The sequence below is a fragment of the Helicoverpa zea genome, chromosome 20 (assembly GCF_022581195.2).
Source record: "Helicoverpa zea isolate HzStark_Cry1AcR chromosome 20, ilHelZeax1.1, whole genome shotgun sequence".
In the NCBI taxonomy this organism is placed as follows: Eukaryota; Metazoa; Arthropoda; class Insecta; order Lepidoptera; family Noctuidae; genus Helicoverpa; species Helicoverpa zea.
This window is the reverse complement of record NC_061471.1, coordinates 1,078,103-1,095,007: the sequence shown is the minus strand read 5'-3', so window position 1 is coordinate 1,095,007 and position 16,905 is coordinate 1,078,103. Positions and strand designations below refer to the sequence as shown.

At 36.5% G+C, this 16,905-nt stretch overlaps 1 protein-coding gene across 1 annotated transcript; it reads right to left on the bottom strand.

Annotated features, from left to right (window-relative positions):
• Positions 1-12,785: 12,785 nt before the first annotated feature.
• On the bottom strand, positions 12,786-15,164 carry LOC124640136 (exosome complex component RRP46). Its single transcript, XM_047177800.1, has 5 exons — positions 14,969-15,164; positions 14,527-14,653; positions 14,047-14,155; positions 13,424-13,622; positions 12,786-12,938 (listed from the first exon to the last, which is right to left on the bottom strand). Exons 1-5 carry the CDS (start codon positions 15,069-15,071, stop codon positions 12,811-12,813), a joined length of 666 nt encoding a protein of 221 aa, XP_047033756.1. The 5' UTR covers positions 15,072-15,164; the 3' UTR covers positions 12,786-12,810.
• Positions 15,165-16,905: the final 1,741 nt, after the last annotated feature.

The following is a 16,905-nucleotide window of genomic DNA, read 5'->3' as shown; positions in this document are numbered from 1 at the left end:
TTATTAGATTGCCACTTAGGTCTAACCACACAATACTTAGCTAACTTGCGTAGCTGGTAGCGTTTTCCAGGGCGAAGACAGGTATAACAGGGACCACCCACAATAGTAAGCCAGTAATTTGTGCCACCAGGAAGAAAACAGAATTAAGGATCTTTGGTTTAGTATTGTGGTAGTGACAAGTAACCATCAACCTGGGCCCCGATTCTCCTAATTTTACTTAAGCGACCTTCGATTGACGTTCGACTCGATTCGACTGAGACCCAATCCCGACTCGATTACGATTGAAGCGTATGTGGCATTCCGCTATTTTTTCTTTGAAATAAACGTTTTTATCCTTTTCTGACATTCAATAATGAATCATTTTGTCTGCAAATGATTTACGATTGCAAAATGATTGTACAGCAAACTACCGTATAGACGAAAATCACCAAAATAGCAGACCAATCGCACACCAATCAAATATCAATCGAATACGATTGGTCTTTTATTGGTAGCAGAATGCCCGATATGGTTAAAACTGCTATTGCGATCATATTGCGATTCGATTTCTATTCGATTTTGACATTATTAACTTAGGAGAATCGGGCCCCTGCATTGAGCTAGCGTGGTGATTAAGGCTCATTCCTTGTCTTTGTGAGAGGGGGCCGCAGCCCAACAGTAGAACATAAAGGCTGCTGATGATTATTATAGTGACCAATAGGTAAGTATTCTGGGAACTAAAAAAGCGGATAGCAAATAAGTCCCTACAATGGCTTGAGATCCTTGTAAGAGTCGAGCCTATAAAAGATATTTCTATGTCTACTTACTAATTACTTATTCAATCAAATAGCTAATTTCCTAAACAGGTGCATAAATAATAACTGCTGTGAACATCGAAGACAGACGTTAGATAACTTTTTCGAAACGATGAGCAGCTGGTTCCTTCTCTGATCGTAATAATAGGAATTTGTTCATCGCCATAATATCACCCGTTCTCGAATTAAAACCTTTTTCTCAAAAAACTGTAATTATCAAATAAAAAAAAACGACCACGGAGTAACTCGCACTATTCCATTCGGAATTCAAATTCAAAAAAGCGAACTGAATGTTGCCGTAATTAAAAAAGTGCACACTATCATTATGTTAAGGGTTTAATCGTCGGTTTTGTAATAATTACAATGCTGCAACATGCGAACGGAAAATGGAGATGGCTAGTTTTATTCTGTTATTAAAAGATGCCCTCACTAATCTATGGGTATGAGCGTCTTTTTTGTATCAATACAGTGAAGTCGTTATGAATACTTGATTCTCCATACTCATAAATTAATTTTAAGCCAGTTACTCGTACTTACCTTTAGTACGAGCTTGATCTCCGTTTACAACGCAATAATTTTGAAAATAGAGTCATTGTCAACAAAAAGTTTGATTAGCAAAACATTCGAATATCTTAATGAGGGCTACTGATTTAATTTTAATAGTTAAAAAGTTGCAATTGAATTCCTTAGAAATAGCAAGGATTAATGAGACTGTTGGCCGAGGTAATCGGTTGTAAGCCGGCCCCATGCTGGGATACCGCGCAACATACTTATATCGGATTTTATCGTTGCTGTAAAATGTACGGATTTATCGACGTATAATCTGTACTGTAATTATTATGGTAATACTGTATTGTTTTTTGATGAACTTTGGTTTTGGTACCTAATGATTCGCTACATTAATTTCCTCAAAACCCATAAGTATGGGAGAGCACGGTCTTATGCATTCCTAGGTCCGCGTTATGTTCTCTCTGTAACTAGTACTTGCTGTTCTACCTGCTACGACTTAAATCAGTTAACCTTTATAGAAAAACCAAACTCGTACTTTGAAAATTATCAAAATTCTCATTGGTCACTTTCTTGAATTCTTGAAATCATTCTAAACTTGTCTTAGTATCTTAGCCCCAAAAAAGTTTAAGTTTAGTTCAAAATTGTTAAGGAGGCATGATAGTCATTTAGGAACCTAAATTCCTTCTCATCTTTGTAATAATCTTACTAAATAAAGTTTAAAAAGTAAGCCATAATATTTAGTTTCGGAACATAATTATAAAATTGGAACGAGCGCGTTCGATTTATGGCCGCGCACGCCAGTAGGCCGGCCACGCCCCGCTATTATCCGGCGAAGTTTTTACCCAAACTTCAACACGGGTAGCTATTAAATAGAAATAAATCTGTTGATATGTGATGAATAATACATAGAGCCTTTATTTTGTACATTTTAACGTGCATATTAGCAGATTTGCAACGTTTTACGACATAGCAGGAACTTACTGCTGTATGACATTTTAAAAACGTATTCGTACCTAGACGTATTTGATAAAAAAAAAAAAACTTAGTTCCAAGTGACGCTCTTTAACGTAGCGTTATTAATAAATAACAGTGAGGATTAGTGAAGAGTTGATGAGCCATTTCAATAACGGTTAGTCCTATATTTTTATCTGTAACCTTACCTTTATCGGCTAACAGATAATTCTTATCATTATCGTTTTGACACCAAATGCCAGCAGAATTCATTAAATAGGACCTAATCGAAAAAAAACGTACAAAAATAGACATATATTTGCGTTAAAAAAATTTATTGACAAAGCAAACGTTAATACAAACACGTTATCTTGATTTAATTCGTAAGTAGGTTTAATTAACTTTTAATGGTAATTAAAAAAAAGCTAATGATTGTCAGCCTATCTATCAGTTGAAAAGGTTAATTGCATAAAGTAGGAATAGAAATAGTAAATGTAAAAGTAATTAAGTAGGCATTTATCAGTTTTTATGGTGTTCTGTAAGATTGTTTTTCTTTTATTTGATCATCTAATGGTAGGAGTAAATGCCTACAAATAAAACATAGATCAACCTTTTTAAATGTTAAGTCTGTTTAGAGAAATTCAATCCATCATCCTGGTTTTTTGACAAAAAAAAATCATAAATATCAAGACATTAGTAGGTATCTACCTGATGAAAGGCAGAATATTTTAAGGAAATTAAAATCAACTGAGCTTTTCCTGTATTTAGGTACTTAAGTATCATTTTAATCAACTTCTTCGCAGAATTCTCATGTCCACATTATTTTTGTTCATGTAAGTACTTAATTACAATAAACGACAAAATATAATATCGTGTGTACTTTTAATTATATAATAATTCGCAAAGATAAGACCAAAACGTTTACAAAAAAATAAACGGGCCACTTCATCACTCTGTAAATTTATTGTTTAATGGGGTCCTAATCAGAACGCGCCGTAATAACTCCAAGTCGTAAGCAGGTGTTTAATTTTATCAAAATATTGCAAAATGGTCGCACTTTAAAAATAATGTAACATGGCGAGCTTCGCTAAGATACGCGACGATAACGAACATGCAAGCTACATCGATTATTTTGAAAAAGTTTTTACAAAATGGCGACTCTACTTGAAAAACTCAAAATAAAAGAACAATAAAACACCCTAACCTTATGATAATAAAGTCTAAAATCACTGAAATAAGCACACAAAATAATAATGCGGCTATAAACCTGCACCCTTGATTACTGTAAACAAAAACTAACTTGCTGGTCCCTCATTGGTTGATTCTGAATTTCTTCGTAAATTACAACCAATTACAGCGAACAAAAGTAATTTAAACTATATTCATTTCAGACATTACTTGATTTATATTCATTTTATTGTTGGGTTCAGTTTATGTACATATTTACATGACGTAAAAAAAAGCCTTATTTATACATATATACAACTAAAAAATGGCATCAAAAAACTCCTCATCGCTGCCCACCGGGAGTGTACCCAAGAGGCTGGCAGCATTGCCACGTTGGATGGCAATGCTTAATTTTTGACCAAAATAAAAACCAGCCTTTGGGTCACTTGAAGTGTCAGCGAACTGGTTTGTTTTATTTTATTTTTATTAAGGCTGTAAAATTACCCAAAAAAGGTTTTGTGGTAAAAGGCGGAAATCAGAATGTCTTTATTAGGGTTCCGTAGCCAAAATGGCAAAAACGGAACCCTTATAGTTTCGTCATGTCCGTCTGTCCGTCTGTCCGTCTGTCCGTCTGTCACAGCCGATTTACTCGGAAACTATAAGTACTACAGTGATGAAATTTGATGGGAATATGTGTTGTATGAACCGCTACAAAAATATGACACTAAATAGTAAAAAAAAGAATTGGGGGTGGGGCCCCCCATACATGTAACTGAGGGATGAATTTTTTTTTTTCGATGTACATACCCGTGTGGGGTATCAATGGAAAGGTCTTTTAAAATGATATAAAGTTTTCTAAAAAACATTTTTCTTAAAGTGAACGGTTTTTGAGATATCAGCTCTCAAAGTCGTAAAAAGTATGTCCCCCCCCCCTCTATTTTTATAACTACGGGGTATAAAATTCTAAAAAAAATAGAGGTGATGCATGCTAATTAACTCTTTCAACGATTTTTGGTTTGATCAAAGTATCTCTTATAGTTTTTGAGATAGGTTGATTTAACTGTAATTTACGGAACCCTTCGTGCACGAGTCCGACTCGCACTTGGCCGGTTTTTTTTATTACAACTAACGACAGTGAACACAGTTGGCTCATCCCCTAATTTGTAACATACTCAACCCAGAAAAGCTCCTATGTACTTAAATATACAGTTTTTTATCATTATGGTAAATATGATAATATTTTTTTTGGTTTTCCATATCAATGACGTCAGGTAACTCTTCAATATTTTTTTTAATTAAAAATCACTCTCTATCTGTACAAATAACTGATCTTTCAAATGCAGGATAATTAAATCGGGCTAGTTTGGCACTGCTGAACGTTGGCCTCCCCCAGGGAGCGCCAACCATATACGTACTTGAGCAGCTCACATCCTTCCACGGCCCGCAACTTTCTTCAAATCGTCAGTCCACCTTGCAACAGAACGTCTGACCTACGTTTGCTCAAAAGCAGTCCCCACAACATGTCCGCAACAAACCAACATCTTCAATATTTTTTTTAATTAAAAATCACTCTCTATCTGTACAAATAACTGATCTTTCAAATGCAGGATAATTAAATCGGGCTAGTTTGGCACTGCTGAACGTTGGCCTCCCCCAGGGAGCGCCAACCATATACGTACTTGAGCAGCTCACATCCTTCCACGGCCCGCAACTTTCTTCAAATCGTCAGTCCACCTTGCAACAGAACGTCTGACCTACGTTTGCTCAAAAGCAGTCCCCACAACATGTCCGCAACAAACCAACAGCTAGTACAGTTTAGGCACAGATTACTGAATAATTACTATAGTTTAGGTACTTAAACTCCATGATTAGCCTCTCAAAATGCTTAAGCCCACTGCTACACAGGTCTGCGTCTTCCGTGACATTCATCAGGGTTGTCCCGCCGCCGTGTCCGCGGGTGGCTCTTTGGTTTAATTGTCGAATGCGTGCAGTCGGTAACTTACTGTCTGCTCCGGGTTGTAGCGACTGCAAATAATAAGTGCTGACGAAAAGTACAATAAAGCAAAGTATATAGGTCCGGAGTATTTAATTATATAGGTTTTGTTTTGGAATTTGGACAAAGCGTCATACATTCGTTTATCATAATCATAATTCGTATTAATGGGGAGATTATTCTTTTACAATTTAAGTTGTGAGTATATTGTATAGGTACCTAATCAGCTACCTGGCTATATTCTCTAAGGTCTTCATTGTCCTTTGACCCTTATTTATTAGGAGTTGGCACTCACCTTCCCTCCCATACGCAAGTTGTTTCTGTCTGACTTCATCTCACAAATAATTTCAGGTGTCTTCCAAACAGTAATCCTTCCACATTTTATGATAAGTTTCAAAATGCAGGTTATTTGAACCGAAATATTATCCAAAATATTGTCCCTAATTTGCTAACTCTACAATCGCTCGTTTATTGTATCATGCACCTTGTAATTTCTCATGCTAATAGCGGGCTACCGCGTCGTGTACCATACCGCCATACCGCTGTACTTCTGTACCACCATGGTACTTACTGTATGTACCACCATGGTACATACTACCTACTGTTGAACCTACCTACTGGTGGTAGGTAGTTTATGACGGTCGCCGACCACGGGGGTTTTGATTCCTCGTCATAAAAATAATGAATTCTCATGTCTAAATTGGTTGGTTATTTTGTAGAGTTAGGTACTTTTGTCAAAAGTTTCTAATATCTTGATGCATCCTTAACTATGTAATATGGTTCAAAATTAAGTATGGAGATCTCTGGGTTATTGAAATAGGTCACTGGCTGCATTGCTACGTTTATGCGTAACTCATTACCTACATAATCATCTAAGTTACAAGATATACGAATGATAGTTATAGTAATTCCGTAATTCGAGATCTTAATTATAGCCATAATTTACACACATTGACGGATTTCTAGTGCTTCTACTTGTGAGAGAACAATAAGAAACGCTTACTTACGTTAACGAACCTGCTTAAGCTTTCCACTTAATCAATAGTCAATTTAATGAGCATTAACTTACTGCCTTCTCCAAAGTACCATTAAAACCTAAAACAAGTAAATGTCTAGTAACGATCGTGCACGCATACGCAGCTGTAAGCTCGGCACGAGGCATCCGATAGTACGCAGCTATTAATAGCAATACTCATTAATTTCTTTAATTTAGTTGACGGCCGCAGTAACCTGATCGGGAACGACCCACCTGTTGGGTAACTGATCGCTAGGCTGTACGTTGCGTGTCCATAGCCCTACTTTATATACTCTGTGCCACATAAAATTCAAATGTTGACACATATTTGACAGCTGTCAAAATGTCATGTTGATGGACGCGGTTTTGTTACTTCGAAATGCGAAAACAGCTCCTCGAATGGCAAAAGATCTTTTATTGCAGAATTACTACAATGTAGGTACCTAGTATTCCTTTCGTGAAGAGCAATATACTTTTTGTAATTTAAATGTAGAGTTATTAAGGTGGAGGTATCTGATGGAGTAGCAGCAGTTAACGGTTACTACCTACATTTTTGAGTTGCAGAAAAAAATATAAGGTAGTCATGTAAGGGAAACTCAGCAGATGCAAAACATGACATGATCCACACACACGAATGGGTATGAATTTATAGATAAATTATAGGTAGCTAACTTTGAAAAGGCAAAGTTTGAAGAAAATTCAAGGTTTACATGTGTGTGTAGTTTACATAACCCATTTCTCACATTAATAACTCCCCGATTTATCTAAAGACAGAAACCGTCGATAAAGCGTGTCCACCTGTCTTATACACGACACATCAGAGCGACACGACTTTCTGATTGATTGAGCACTGACAGACAACAGCATAGTAAAGTATATGATCTACCAATCGCCTTTCTCATGTCATAAATGAGAAGTTTGTAACTTTGTCAGCCTAAAGTGAAGCAAGCTTTTCATAATGTTAATAAGTGCTAGTCAGTTGCACTTGCAAGTAATTTGGCATCTAGTAAGAGAAATATTGTGATCATAACAATCTTCTACCACAGTTGACTTGAAAAAGTCGACGGTAGGTTGATGACGATATTACAAACACAAATGAGTTAGACAAAGGTACTACGACCTTATTGGATTGCTTGACATAGTATGATGAAATAGTTTCTCAGAGGCTAACGCAGGTATGACTACCTTCACCAACAAGCTTGATAATTCATACCAGGGTTCTTAAATGACCCTTTTTTGCAGTCTGCAACACGTTTCTGACGCGACAGCTTTTAAACTTCTCAAGTCATATTCACCATCTTAAAGACCCTTAAATAATATTCCAATAATGTATCATATATTTAAAGGCATTAAGCATTAAATTAAGACGTGTCTTACCGTGGGAATGTGGCACGGAGACGCAAAATGCTAAACTATGTAAATTGCGCGGGAAAGGATGAATGTCACATCGGCGGCCATATTTTATCCGCAACGGGCGCGTTCTTCGCGCGCGCGATTTATGTCGCGTTCACGTATTGAATTAGATGAATGGGTTGTTTAGCTATTGATAAAGGTACGTTTTGCAAACGGACGCTTTTTGACCGCAAGATTTACTTACTCAGCGATATTATTGGACGTTTAAAAGGTGCCTTTTGACGTTTGTTATATTTTATATGTTGGCTACTAGAAGCAAGGTTTGTTTGTATTCTTTTAAATGCGAATTTTATTTCTGAGATGATGTTAAACCTCTTGTCTTGAAAGCTTGCATACTTTAGAGCAAAACACATCACAAAACTAAACTACCTATTTACTGCCACATTCAAAATTCTGCCTTCGTAAATAATACATTTTTAGATACTATTATTCTGTCCTACAGTGAAAGCATAAAACTAAATTCACTACTTACACCCAAATTAAGTAGGTAAGTACATTCATTATCGAACTTTCTACATACTTATTTCCAGCGAATACAACTTATAGAAACTTATAAGACCCATAATCCATATAAATTACATTACACCGAAGTAAATATCTAGGACTAGGAGCTAGGTACTCAATTTCCTCTCTATCTATTCAGTTTCTCAGCACACATACTATATTGTGGGTACATATAAGTCAAACAACTACAGTATAAACAACTTGAGCACAACGAAAAACCTTGCAAAACAACGACATTTTCCGAATTACACCGAAACACAAAGAATTTCTCAAGTAAATTCTCAAGGAGTACACGACAAAGACTTAATTAGATACCTCAATGACCTTATTAAGTCCAAATTAAACCGCAGACGCTATACAAGTAATGTTATCAACTCATCCTGGCAGCCATTCAGGCATTCCGCCGTCGCGTACAATTGTTTGATTCACAGGAGCACAATGTCGGCCTTTTAAAATAGAACAAAAATCATTCGAGAAGGAATCAGCATCAGTTTGCGACATTTAAATGTGGTGGCGGTGCTTTTGGGCCCGCCATTTGCATCCGAGATCGCGTTGATCGGCCATCTCGTTGCTGTTTTTTTTTGCCGCCAACGCGTTGCTTTTGGGGTTGGTGTACACTGAGTTTGTGGTATTCGTGAGATGGAATATTTTATATAATTTATGTTTAATTCATAAAATGAAATTACATCTTTATCTTTATGAGATTTATAAAACATTCGTTCGGTCACGGGTGCTAGCGGTTTAATAAGCTATAGGACTCTATTCATCAACTGAGAGCCCGCCTATTTGACTTTTCTGAGGGAGGCCAGGCAAAAATAAGTATTTATCAAGAAGTATGTAGGTATTCTACTCACCTACGTACTGATATGTTTTATTAAGTAAAGAGTCGAGCAACTCACATTGCACTCACCTGTATTTACTTACTCCCGCTCAGTGTGTCCCCACCTCAACTCACGCAACATTTCGTTTTACTCGTGCACCATCTTTATATTCGGTAGCGGCGCACCAAAGAGACGCATTCAATTATTTACTCGTATCATTCTTGTTTATAAACTGGTGTAGGACTGTCGTGATGCCTATCATCTTCCTCGCTAATTGGGAGCTTCGACAAAACGCGTCGGTAAAAACTAGCGCAAATATACTGGGATAGATGTTCGCCGCTTTTTTCGTTTTGATAAGACGGCTCAATTAATGGGTAAACAATGTTTTACAAGGTACCAATTGATCTAGTTAGGTACATTACTTATATACATAAAAATACACTAAAGGTTACTGTTGAGACAACTTGGCAATGTTCTGTTTTTTCAACTTTTACGTACCTACCTAAACCCAGTACGTAGAACTGTTGAGTGAGTGAGCTAAAATCCAGGCCACACAAACGTTTAGCCACGCAGCCCCGGATCTAGGGGGGGGGGAAGCCGGGGCCCATGCCCCGGGCGGCAAATTCAGGGGGCGGCAAAATCAGGCGGCTGCCTGATTTTAAATCCTACATCACAGATTACCGTAATAGTTACCTACAGGGCCGTCTTAACCATGGTGCAGGGTGTGCGAATAACCCGGGCGCCTCGGTCTCAGGGGCGCCGCGGGACGCCCCACCACCAGGAAATTTCGATGAAATTACACCCGTATGATAAGGAAGTTCCATTGATATCATCATGATACTGACAAGCTTTCTAAAAAATTCGCCTTCGCTTTGTTTAATTGATCATTTTGATTATTTTTCACTTTTAACATCCTCCAACTAAGTGAAAAAATTCTCGCTCGCTACGCTCGCGGCTAAATGACAATTTATGTACTGTTTTTCTGATGGTTTATTATTTTTATTGACGCACCGAATTAACGAACACAAATGGCCCTCGCTCTAATCACGGTTTCTTTTTATTTATACATAATTCCCTGTTTAATTTGTAAGTCTTCAAACAAATAACTTAAAAAAGTTCGCGCTCGCTACGCTCGCGGCTCCTTGTTGCTTGACTATATTCCTGCCTAATCAGGTACTTTTGTGTCGTAGACTCAAAATTTCGCGCTCGCTTCGCTCGCGCAATATTACACAGTCGTTGCCTTGTTGACTTCATAATAAATACACGCTGCCTTACCTTTTATAAGTCAAATGTAGCAAAAAAAAATTTTATGGTGTCCTCAAAAACAAAAAAGTTTGCGCTTCCGATTACTTGTTACTCTACAGCGCTTTTTAAAACTTTACTTTTTAACTTTTTGTGTACATTAAATCTGTCTCGACTTTCATAACTTAAACCTGGCCAACTGTTTGAGCGTACAATGATTTGGACAGTGGCGGATTTAGAAATTTGCCGCTAGTAGGCCATTCAATTTTTGCCGCCCCTAATGATTGTGAACTTAATGATATTTCTGTCAGTTACTCTTACTAGATTATTTTTGCAACCCGCTATGTACCAAAGAGTTTAATGTTGACCTAACAAGTTTATTTGACAGCGACTTTAAATCGGAAAACTTCTGTAACTTTTAAACGGCTCAATCGATTTTCATCAAACATGTCCAAGAACATTCGCCCGTAAAAAACCTGTAATAAAAAAAAACTAAATTGAAATCGGTTCATTCGTTCGGGTGCTATGATCAGTGGCGGCGTAGCATCAGGTGGCACCCGAAAAAAAAACGACAAAATATAATCACGGACTAAAATTGTAATTGAAGTACTTACTTAAAAATCGTGTAGAAATCTGTTGGATATGGGTGCAGGTGAGACAAAGAAAACACATGTATCCTGAACGACTGTTATATTTCGAATGTAAGAACGTACGATTAAAGTGAACATTGAATGATTGAATGTTTGACGAATGATTGAAGTAGGTATGCTTTATATAATCTTGGATATTTGTAAAGGAGGTATTATACGTACATCGTGCGTATATTCCAACAAAATCATTAATGGTGGTTTTCGCTGGGTTTAACATAAAGAAACCGGAGACAGATCACTGCAAACTTATAAAGCTCTAGCTATTTTTATAAGAACCAGTATCAAATGAAAAAGCCGCGAGCGCGAGCGCGTAATTGTTGAGTTTTGGAACAGTAAAGTACCAAAACAAGTTTTAAAAAATCGCCGTAAAGTGAAAAAGTCGCGAGCGTAGCGAGCGCGAAATTTTTTAGTTTTGGGAAACAAAAGTACCCAAACAAATGTGAAAAAAAACCATTGCAAAGACAAGAAGCCGCGAGCGTAGCCAGCGCGAAATTTGTGATTTTTGGGACGCAATGATACCTAAAGAAATTAGAAAAAAGTCACTGTCAAGCGAGCGGAGCGAGCGCGAAATTTTTGAGTCTTGGAAGTCAAAAATACTCAAACAAGTTTGAAAAAAACCAGTGTAAAGTGAAATAGCTGCGAGCGCAGCGAGCGCGAAAATTTTTGAGTTTTAGTACACGAAAGTCCTCCACCTCATAAACAGCTTAGAAATCGTCAGCGTAGAGTTTGCTACTTCGGTGCTTTAACTTTTTGTTAGATTGAGGACTCAAAGTGCGCAGAATAAACCAGAAATAATGAAAAAACCGCGAGCGAAGCGAGCGGATTTTTTTAATTTATTTTTATTGAAACGCTATTGGAATATTTTAAAATTCATGATCACATAAGCCTAGGTATATGTTACAGTGCGTTTATTAATCGTTTATTTATTGTGTACTCATATAATTATATTTAAAAAATCTGTAAAAAAAATGCTAAATTTGCCGCCCCTCTAAATCTGCCGCCCTAGGCACTGGCCTACTTGGCCTATTGGTAAATCCGCCACTGGATTTGGACACATTTTTTAAGTCCTTTACCTACCAAAAAAGTGACTTTCGTTGGTGAATATAAACATAAGTAGGTATGCGGGGCGGCATTTTTAAGTTTTTGCCCCGCCAAAAAAAAATTTAAGATCCGGGTCTGTAGCCACGCTTGTTCAAAGCAAATAAGTCTTTGTCACTATTTTATTTTAGACCTTTAATCACAATAATTTTAGCTAAGACTTAGTTCATAATTCACCTGCTACCATTCCTAAATGTGAAAGTTACTACAGTAAGTTTTTCAGTCATAGTTAAGAGACTTACGCGGGAATCGAACGCGTGCCTCAGGCATGCGAGGCACCAATCAGGCAGAAACACTAACTACAACGTTATCTGCTCGTCATTTTCGTAATAAACATACCTACAAATTCCGATGTAATGTGTACAAATTATAAGAAAATAATTATTCTTATAATTGTGCATAACTTTTGCAATAGGCAAGCGTGACCTATCTTTTTCCACATAGTGGCTTACCATCAGGTGAGTGAGATAGTGGCCAAACGCGTTCCCATTGCTGTCGCCTGTTTGCTTCAAAATCGGACGTGTAAATTCATAGTAGACAATTATTGTTTTACCTAAAAAAACGGACTGGAAGATTAATTTTATCGTGTTTAATTTTACTAGGACAGGTCAAATAAAACAGGGCACATAACTACAACAACATTTACTATTAATCATCCGATAACATAGGAGTATTTGCTGACGATGTCCTTGTAAAAGTCGAACACGAGCTGCGAGGCGGCGCGGCATCGCTCCAGCGCCTCGTTGTATGCAGACTCGCTGAAACTGCCGTCCGTGAAACCTGCGGGATATAAGACAAATTACTTAAATATTTAATGTACATATTATACTCCATTTGAGCAGGCATAAAAATAAACAATCTTGATATGTTCTTATAACTTTCTATTTTATTAAACGGTTTTATTTAGTTTTTAAACTGAGCTAAAACATTAAATACGGCTAAAACTCACTTAATTGAATTAATCAGGAGTTTATTTGTTTATTAAATGTATTTGTGTTAAAACTCCTGTCAAAATTACAAACATTTGGCACGCACGGTCCGTGGACGTATGGCCATCTTGTACCCTGGATGATCTCTTTATGACGGAAATCACGTTAAATTGCTAGATCTCATTTGAAAATATTTTGCAGTCATTACCTATAGGTAGTCAGAAGCCAGACAACCAGGTTGGTACTGGTCGCCTAGGTAATTGGGTTGAGACAGTCGGATAAGCAGTCAATTCTTATACATAAATCACTGATACTCCAGTTAAACTGGTAACTTACCAGTAACCAAACTGTTCTCCCGACTATCGAACACAAACGTCATATTAGCGCGAGCTGTGTCAAGCTGTGCAGGCGCGGGGTCGAGCTGTATGTTGCCGTGCTCGTCGATAGCGCACGACACCGCTGCGAATGTGTGACGCATTGCCAGCCCAGCGTTCAGCAGAGCTAGGCACGTGCAGTTTATGCAGCAGGCTAGGAACTGGAGAGGAAATTTTGTTTCAGATGGTACATTGTCAGTGCTAGGATATATGGCCAGTTAGTTTTATAAGCTACTTTAATTAAGGATTTTATTTGAGTCAAGAAAATATTGTTTTACTCATGATAACTTTTGTTGTTTATTGTATGAGGCTTATAGCAATACTATCATCTGAAGACCTCAGTATGCAAAACAAGTAGTTATTTTTATAGGAAATGCTGTAAAGGACTGAAGATGTGTTCTATGCTTACTTTCTTAGGGTTTTACTAGATTCTAAAACCTAATCATAGTAGCTGATAAAAGTAACTAGCAATAACATATGTTAACAGCATCACATGTAATGTTTATGAAGAATGAAATCCATAATTTGCTCATGCTACTGACCACTATCAGTGGCATGTTTTCTATTCATTTACTGGACACTTACTCCCCCATAGTCTTCCAACTCCTGTATAGTGACAGTGATGCCTGACCGAGGGTACAGGCTGCCCAGGATAGCTGTCTCACAAGTCTGCCTGATCACATGCTCTTTGTATCTGAAATTAAAAACAAAATATTAAATTTTTGTACATATGAATGCAAAGAGTGTTAAATGGGAGATGATGTCAGATAGCTAGGAATGGAAGAAGACATGCTGCACCAAATAATAAATTGGAATGATGACTTTACTTTAATCTATGTGATGATTACATGGTAAGATAGTTTCTGGTGACTCTATAAGCTGATCATTTTATATTTTGTGAATGCTATATGCGTCTGTACTCCATTTAAGTTAAGGTAAACAATCTTGATAGCAATTTTACACAAACACATATTAAACAAATTAAATATATGTAGCGATTGTTATCTTTAGTGAAGTGCCTGTTGTACAAATGGAGTATTGGATTAGTGAAAGTTCTATGATTACCTGTCTTCAACAGAAGGTTTGCCCGACTTGCTGCTGAACAGCACCTCGAGCGTCGCCTTCTCTATACTCTGGCTTGTCATCTTGATGTCCAGTGGACCATTGACACTAACCAGGGCTACTGTCGGACCTGTAATGTATTGCAAAGAATAAGAAGCATTTTATGTTTATATATTGAGAATATTCATGTAAATAATGAGACGTACTCCGTGTAAGAAGGTAGAGGTTGAGTGGAAGCTGAAGACTATATGGTATGGCAAATATTAAGAGTGTGTTAACGAGTTCTGTGAGTTATCTGTGTCAAATAATAAATCAATCTTAAATGGGAGATTGTAAATGTAGGTAATCATTTAAAGTTACCATGATGGTCTCTTTGAGCACAAAATGTGGTTGTTTCGTTGTAAAGTCTTGTAAAAAGTTATTTTATAACTTTGTTAAACTATACCTTGAGACAAAATCGCAGATCCATCCGATTTGCTAAGGAAATTGCATTCGCATTTCATCGGCCTGAGATTGAAATCTTTTAAATCAGCGATTTCTGCTCCCATTGTGTTTAAATAACAGTATTTATCTAACTAAACCTAAAAATTAAAGTTTGTTTTATAAACAACGTGAGAGCAAGGTCTAATGACAATGACAGTAAATTATTTGTTCGGAAACATTATTAAAGAAAACCAAAATGATTACTGTAAAAATTACACAAACAAAAGAGTAGAGACTAGAGAGTACAACTGTTGAGAATGATTTGAGAAAATCCAAGAAGAATAAACCTAATCCCTTTAATTTAAACTTGAATGTTTTTCCCCGAGATGAACTGAAAAATAATAGTTTTTGAACGAACATGATGCGTTCAGTTATTGCAACATTTTTAAACCACTGTAATGATACCTTGGTTCATCTAGACACACGGCAGTGTGTCCGCCAAGTTCGAGCAAAAAAGCGACACACCGGCCGTGGGTTATATTACACGAACCATTTCGGGCCAAATTCGACCCCCCTGTAAATCAAAATCTATTTTATTTACGCATATCAAATTTCTAGTATCTGTTGAGACCCCCTCACTTATCTAAAATACAAAATTTCATTAATATACCTATTGTAGGTCTTGAGATATTGACGTCAGAAAATCGCTATTTTTACTATACACTCACTGACTGACTGATTCACTGACTCACTCATCAAAAACCTAGACCACTTCCAATGGTCGTATTGACTTGAAATTTGGCATGGAGGTAGGACTTTATGTCAAGGTAAAGGGAAAAATCTGAAAATGGCCAAGTGTGAGTCGGTTTCAAAATAATGAAGGTGATTTATACCCGGTGTAAATTTATACCCCTAAGGAACTAAAACGAACTAAATTTATCTATATTTATATAATATATCTTCGAATGGTACAAAGGTTTGTATTTAGTCAAAGTAAAGTAAAAATCTGAAAACGGCCAAGTGTGAATCACTTTCGAAAATAACGAATGTGTAACTTTGATCCACGAACATAATATATGATAACATGTCATATCAGTCAGTTGGTAAATCTAGTCCATTTAGTTAATCTAGTTCATTTCTTTGTAAGAAACATAGTGCATATTAAAAAATCTAAAAGGTAGTATAAATGAGACATTTCTTTAACTAACTTCATCATAAGAAAAAAATAAAATAAACAACCTTACAAAAATAAATGAAATTCCACCCAAAACAAAAATGTGAAAGACTGCCAAGTTCGATAATATGGGAATGCTTCGCCTATAAAAGAAGTGAGATCTGAATAAGTACCAAGTTCCATACACATACCTCAGTTAAAAATAGTTACTTTTTAATGATGATTACTTGGCAAGTTTTAATAGAAAATTAAATACTTGATTAATTGCGTTTAGTAGGTTTATAACAAGGTGTATGAAAACTTGCCAAGTAACATCATTAAAAAGTAACTATTTTTAACTGAGGTATGTGTATGGAACTTGGTACTTATTCAGATCTCACTTCTTTTATAGGCGAAGCATTCCCATATTATCGAACTTGGCAGTCTTTCACATTTTTGTTTTGGGTGGAATATATTTATACAAAAAAAATCTTGAATAAACATCAAATAGCAACTTTTCATGCTATTGCAGTGTCTATTTATCTTATGTTATCAAATTAATTCTGGTCAACTATGCCAAAAAATTAAACGCATATTGAAAAAAAAAATTGTGTCAACGTCAGATGGTGATCTATCAAGTTTCTGTCAAAAGCACTACCATGAAACATTCTTTCTAGTTTTTATCACTCGATCGAGTTCTGGAACACTTTTTATCTTTGTCATAATGAAATAGTTTGACAGAGATAGCACTATTGAAAGTGAAATACTTGTGTGATAAAGTCGCAATCTATCGTATTGTCTTGCCA